This window comes from Myotis davidii, unplaced genomic scaffold (genome assembly GCF_000327345.1).
Source record: "Myotis davidii unplaced genomic scaffold, ASM32734v1 scaffold81, whole genome shotgun sequence".
Classification (NCBI taxonomy): domain Eukaryota; kingdom Metazoa; phylum Chordata; class Mammalia; order Chiroptera; family Vespertilionidae; genus Myotis; species Myotis davidii.
In genome coordinates, this window is record NW_006291554.1 from 1,014,338 (window position 1) to 1,021,025 (window position 6,688).

Consider the following 6,688-nt stretch of genomic DNA (forward strand, 5'->3'; position numbering starts at 1 on the left):
GTCTTTCATTGCAGCCAGTTCATTTCAGATGAAGCAATAACTTTTTTCATTCCTATCATCAATGTATATTAATAAGCCAGGTATAGGAATATAAATTGAGAATACAGTTGTGAGCACAAAGTCCTTACCTTCAAGGAAATTACAATTGGGTAAGAATACTAATCTATATTTATAAAAGCCTAAGCGACTGTCCGACTGTCTGACCGGTAACTATGATGCGCAATGACCACCAGCGGGCAGACGCTCCACGCAGGAGCTGCTGAGCTTTGGTGACTTGGTAGCTGCAGTTCTCAGGTGATGCACCCGGGACCAAAGAAGAGGAAGCCAGATTCTGGGGTGCATCACCTGAAAACTGCTCTCTCGCAATCCGGGACCCTTTGGGGGATGTCAGCCGGTTTCAGCCCAATCCCCACAGGCCAGGCTGAGGAACCCCACTGGGGCATGAATCCATGCACCGGGCCTCTAGTGAATAAATAAGAACTTTATAACACAACTTGGGAAGTAAGAAAATAAAGTTTGAGTACAGGGTGCCATCCTGCCACCTTGATCTAATCCTGTTGGGGAAATGAAATTTAATCTGAGGTTGGTGATAAGTGAATGAATCATGAAAGGAAGGGGATATGCATATTCCAAGGATATTCAGAACCAAGAAGCAAGAAAACAGGGAATACAGTATTGTGTGACTAGAGAATAGAGAATAAGAATGACAAAAAATGATACTAGGGTGTCAGGTAAAAGGCTGGAGAAAGACTTGAGTTTCCCATTGTAGGTCACTTAGGAGTAGCCTTAGCTTTCAGGCAAGGAATGATGAAAAATGATAATTCTTTGAACTCCTTCTAAACCTTAGCTAACATTCTTATTTTAGGAATTACTACCTAATTAATGGAACATAATTTTAGTGAATTATTGTTATTGTTGTCAGCATAATGCTAACTACCGCTTATTGAATGTTTCTACATAGTTTATCTTGGGACACTCTTCATGTTTTTATTTGTGGTAGTGGTCCCCAAAGATAAAGGTTTCCAAAGATATGGCCATGTTCTAATCCTTGGAACCTGTGAATGGTACTTTATGTCACAAAGACTTTGCAGACTTTTAACTTAACTAATTCAGTTAAAAATCATGAGATGATTCTGGATTATCTGAGCAGGCCCTAAATGGATTCACTAGTGTTCTTTCAAGTAATAGGCAGAGAAAATTACAAGCAGGCAGAAGAGGAGACACACAAAAGAGAAGGCAATGTGGTGATGAACTGGAGTGACCCTGCCACAGGGTAAGGGATGCCAGCAGCCACCAGAACTCAGAAGAGGCAAGGGATGAATTTTCCCCTAGAGCAATGGTTCCCAACCTTCCTAATGCCATGAACCTTTAATACAGTTTCCTCATGTTGTGGTGATCCCCAACCATAAAATTATTTTCGTTGCTACATAACTGTAATTTGCTACTGTTATGAATCGTAATGTAAATATCTGATATGCAGGATGTATTTAGGCGACCCCTGTGAAGCACCCACATGTTGAGAAACGCTGCCCTAGGCGTCTATTGGGAACATGGCCCTACTCTCCCCTTAATTTTAGCCTAATGATCCTGGTCTCCCAAACTATAGAAAACATTTCTGTTTAAGCCACCAAGTTTGTGGTGATTTGTTACAGCAGCCAATGCATTTGTTTAGAAATGTTTAGAAACAGCCAATGCATTTGTTAGAGCACATGGTGCACTTCCTATGTGCATGGACTCAGATATCTTTTCCCTCACTGGAAGTGCTTGGACTACCACTCCACCTTTGAAATAAGCTCATTCATCTGTGGTGATCAAGTCAAAAGCAACGTCTGCTGATGCCAGGGCAGGAGTTGAAGGCTCATCCTCTCCTTGGCTGGCTACTACAAGGCAGCCTCCCCACACCTCCCCTCTCCTGTTGCCTCAGGCCTGCTTCCTTTTTCTCTTTGTTCAGCTATCTTCTGCCAAATGCCTAGGTCATTCTTTTCATCTACTGTTTGCTGAAACCCAAAGCTTTTTCACTAAAATTAACCAGTTCACCCTAGTCAGATGGTACATAGGCCAATTCCTGGGAAAAGTACAGAAGAGAGGATTACAGAGAAGTGGAACCAGAGCCATCAGATTTACTCAGTCCTTCTTCTTCTGGACTTAAAGATAATGAACTTATAATTTTCATTATCATTTGAGCTGGATTGAGAGGAGTTTTCTGGAATTTGCCACCATAGGCCACCTATAGGTTTGCTCTACTCCCCCTGCTCTTGCAAAAAAAGGAGGAAATACAAACAGGAAATGGCTTTAATGTTATACTTTTAACTATGAGATTTGAAGCCTTATTCTAAAAGCAGTCTCATATTTTAATAAGAAATCTTATTCTCTCAATCCTCATAGCAGTTATATTTTATACCCTCTCATGGTCTCTGACTTGCTTGCACTTCCACCCTGATAAGAGGCTCTCTTGCAGTGGGGAGGGGAATGCCTTTTTTTGTCTCCACCCTCCCCCCCATTTTTATTTATTGATTTTTGAGAGAGAGTGAGCTGGGGGAAGGGAGAGAGAAAGACACGATTTGTTGTTTCACTTATGTATGCATTTGTTGGTTGATTCTTGTATGTGCCCTGACCTGGATTGAACTCGCGACCTTGGTGTATCCGGACAATGCTCTAATCAACTGAGCTACTGGGCCAGGGCTTGTCTTTTCTTGTTCTGCCCATTTTTAACCTCTGCTTGATTATTTAGGATCTGACTATCCACAGAGATAAGACAGGTAGACTTTGATATTTACTTGGAGATTCACAGGCTGAAGTTGAATGTCTATAATCCAGTATTTTACCACAATGCTTTGTACCTATCAGGTGAATTTTGTCATATGTAGATAGCTTCACCCTCAATAAGTTTTCTGTTCTGCTTTTCTTCTCTGTGTATAATAGTTGGGAGTTGAGAAGAGCATTACCTCACCTCTTTGTGTTTTGTTTTGATGCTCTAGGTCAGGATGGCTAACTGGTTGGCTTCCCACATGGTGCCCTACGTCTACATCACACCTTAAAGAAGCTGAAGAGAAAATTTTAAAATGTAAGGCTTTCTCCTTTTATGTTAACAGTTGTTGGCTAAAATAGGTCAAATACTCACATTGTCCTGAAACTTAAGATTTTGTGGTGTGTTATTTGTTTGGCAAAAGAACTTTTTTTTTCTTTTTCATGTCATGAGCAAGTACCTAAATGTGGGGGGACAGGGGTTCCCAAACTTGTTGGTCTTGAGTGTCTGTTATATTCTTAAATTAGTAAGGACCCTAAGGAGCTTTGTTTATAGGTAATAGGTATCATTTACAATATTAGAAATTAAGACCGAATAATTTAAAAGTTGTTAATTTATTAATTTATTTTAAAATAATAGTAATAAACCTATACAGGTTAAAAGAAGTAACATATTTCTAAAAATAACTACTTTTCAAATAGAAATGTATTAAGAAGTGTAGCATTGTTTACATGCTTGCAAATCTCTTTACTGTCTGACTTAATATAAGGCATCTGGATTCTCATATTTGCTTCTGCATTTAGACTGTTGGTAATCACATCTTTTGTGATCTCTGGAAAACTCCACTATGTGCCCTCAAAGAATAAGAGTGAAAAGGCAAATATAAAATATTAATATTAATATGAAAATAGAGTTGACCTCGTAGATGTCCTGAAAGAGACTTAGGGGTTCCCCAGAGGTCCCTAGACTATGCTTTGAGAATGGGCTGTAGCCAGTCCAGAGCAGATGTCTTGTAGAATGGAACAAGTTCTGGACCAGAACAAGGTAACCTGGTCTAGGCCTAGGTCTGCAATCAGGTCTTGGGCAAGTCACTTTTCTCAGCTTCCTGATGTTTACCTATAAAACAAGGGGGTAGGAGGATCCTTAAAATTCCTTTCAGTTCTAGTATTCTGGGACTCTTTAATTCTACATTTATAATGGTGTGGAAACCTTTTTGTTTCTTTCTTTCTTATGGACACTGTAATTCACCCAAACCTGTACTGTCTAGGTCAGCAGTTCTCAACCTGTGGGTCGCGACCCCTTTGGCGGTTGAACGACCCTTTCACAGGGGCCGCCTAAGACCATCCTGCATATCGGATATTTACATTACGATTCATAACAGTAGCAACATTACAGTTATGAAGTAGCAACAAAAATAATTTTATGGTTGGGTCACAACATGAGGAACTGTATTTAAAGGGCCAGAAGGTTGAGAACCACTGGTCTAGGTGTTCCCAAGTATCTGTGGGTATACTTTTAAGCAATAGTGTTTATGGTATACCAGTAGTTCTGTTCTGCTACTACAATTTAGAGGCGTGGATTAAGCGATTCAGTTCACATATATGATGGTTGTGTATGTCATGTATGTTTTTCATCCACTCTACCACAAATAAATTTTCTTGTTTGTGCATTTGAATGATTCAGGAGTAAGTGACCATAACTGAATATAGCAATAGGAAGGGACAGTTAGTCATCTTACATGGATTTTCAGCATGAAAATAAATTTCTACTCTATATGCTTGGGTAATCTTCTTCTCTATAAAGCTGGGAAAGATGTCATTGTGGTTTACTAAAGAAATTCTTACAAACTGCTGAGCTCACATGTGGCGGGGCGGGGCTTCCCCTGTGCCTCCAGGTTACCTAGGTCCTCATCAACTCTATGGAGTTCAACCTTGACTGTGTTCATGGCACGTATTATATCCAAGGTGGAGTGGTTGGCACTTCAAGGTGGCTGATACCTTGCATCTGGTTGCGGTGCCTAAAAGGCCGACTCATGGGTCTGAGCGTGATGAGAAATTTCTGAGGAAGATGTACCAGGTGCTGCTGAAGGTGGATGTGTTGGAGGGCAACCTGCAATGCCCAGAGTCTGCACATATGTTCCCATCGGCTTGGGATTCCCCAACATGCTGCTGACTGATGAGGAAAGCGAGACTTAACCATGCCAGGCGTCAGTTTTCGTTCTGTAACTGTGTGTATCTTCGTTCATGTTTGTCCTGTTTGCTAATTATATACCCAGCCCTTGACCTAGTGACACACTAAGCACAGTGAGTGTCCTTGAGCTTGGTATTGATTTTTCCTCATTAAAGGTTCAAAACAAACAGAAATTGTTTCAGGAGATAAGAAAGGGTACTAGATGCCCAGCTCATGCATTTAACAAAGATACTGATTTCCTACTGCTAAGTTCTAGGGATGCAAATAGGAGTGAGAATTGGCCCCTGGTCCAATATCAGACATTAAAGCAAGTGACTAATGCAGGGAGTGAACTTGGCTCTCCACTGGTTGTCCACTGCAAGTGAATATCACAAACAAATAAGGGGACATCTAAAGTGTGTAGCTATTCAGTTGATAATTTAATGTAAATGAATTTCAGATTAGTTTCATCTTTAGTCTTTTGGGGGGATATTTAAAGTACTGTATTTAGTCTCACAGCATTGAAGGCAAGTAAGAATTTTTATCTACAAAATGATGATGATTTGCACTTTCTAGAGAGAATGTTGGACTTGAACTCACATTATTGTCACTTTATGCTGAGGAGTTCCTACCATAACATGTCACCTTTTTCCCTCTAAACTCTGAGATGACTTAAGATTTCATTATGTATTTAAATACAGATACTGTTAATCCTTCCCTAAATTTATTATTTACTTTTTAGGGAAAAAGGTTTCTTTTGAGTCTGAACTTTAGTCTTCAATGCTTAATCTTCAAGTGTTAGAAAAATTCAAGGTGGCATTCTTTTGTTTGCAAAGATAGAGACCTCCAAATAATGGATTCAGTGAATATTGAGTTCCTCTCCATTTCTAAGGATGTAGTACTCTCATTTGATGGATGTGGAAAGAAGTCTAAAGAACTACATGACTTGCCAAAAGACCTTGACCACAGGAACTTGAGACTTGTCTGAGATGGATTGTCCCACTTAGATGTAAAATATGATCGTTAAGAATTACTTGCTTCAGTGAAATGAATGCTTTTTTTTTTTTTTAGGGATAATATAATAAAGGCTAAGATCATATGAATGGCAACCAGATGATTTGTAGATTATTAATTTCTGATTGCTCTGAGAATACTTCCCTTCTCAGAGGTAATGAAGTTAAGCACAATTTTTTTCTTATGTTTTTTTTAGGTGTCCCCTGTATATATAAGAAAGAAGCTGTTCGTGTATCTAATGGAAATGAAATATGGACACTGAAGTTCTCTTACGATGTTCCAAATAAGACTCCACTTGTCCTTCTCCATGGTTTTGGAGGAGGTCTTGGACTCTGGGCACTGAACTATGAAGATCTTTGCACCGATAGACCCGTCTATGCTTTTGACCTGTTGGGCTTTGGACGAAGTAGTAGACCCATGTTTGATAATGATGCAGAAGAAGTAGAGAATCAGTTTGTGGAATCCATTGAAGAGTGGAGATGTGCCCTAGGACTGGACAAAATGATCTTGCTTGGACACAACCTGGGTGGGTTCTTGGCTGCTGCTTACTCACTGAAGTACCCAAAAAGGTAAGTGATGGTGACAGAAGAGAAGCACCTGTGCTAGTCTCTAGTTTCCATCTTTGGTGGTTGGTACCTGAGCCTTACAAGACAGATTCTCTTAAAGGACCCTAAACACATCACAACGAATGGCCAATTTAGTAGCTGAAGTAATGATGTCACATTTTCCTATTATACATGATCAATACACATGTATAGA

The 6,688-nt window shown here is 39.8% G+C and overlaps 1 protein-coding gene across 1 annotated transcript in view; it reads left to right on the forward strand.

Annotated features, from left to right (window-relative positions):
* Positions 1–2,963: 2,963 nt before the first annotated feature.
* ABHD5 (abhydrolase domain containing 5) overlaps positions 2,964–6,688 on the forward strand; it is a 15,787-nt gene continuing 12,062 nt past the window's right edge. The window contains exons 1-3 of the mRNA XM_015564848.1: positions 2,964–3,064; positions 4,711–4,973; positions 6,126–6,498. Coding sequence (XP_015420334.1) covers positions 4,922–4,973; positions 6,126–6,498 — 425 coding nt within the window. The 5' untranslated portion in view covers positions 2,964–3,064; positions 4,711–4,921. The remainder of the gene's footprint in view (positions 3,065–4,710; positions 4,974–6,125; positions 6,499–6,688) is intronic.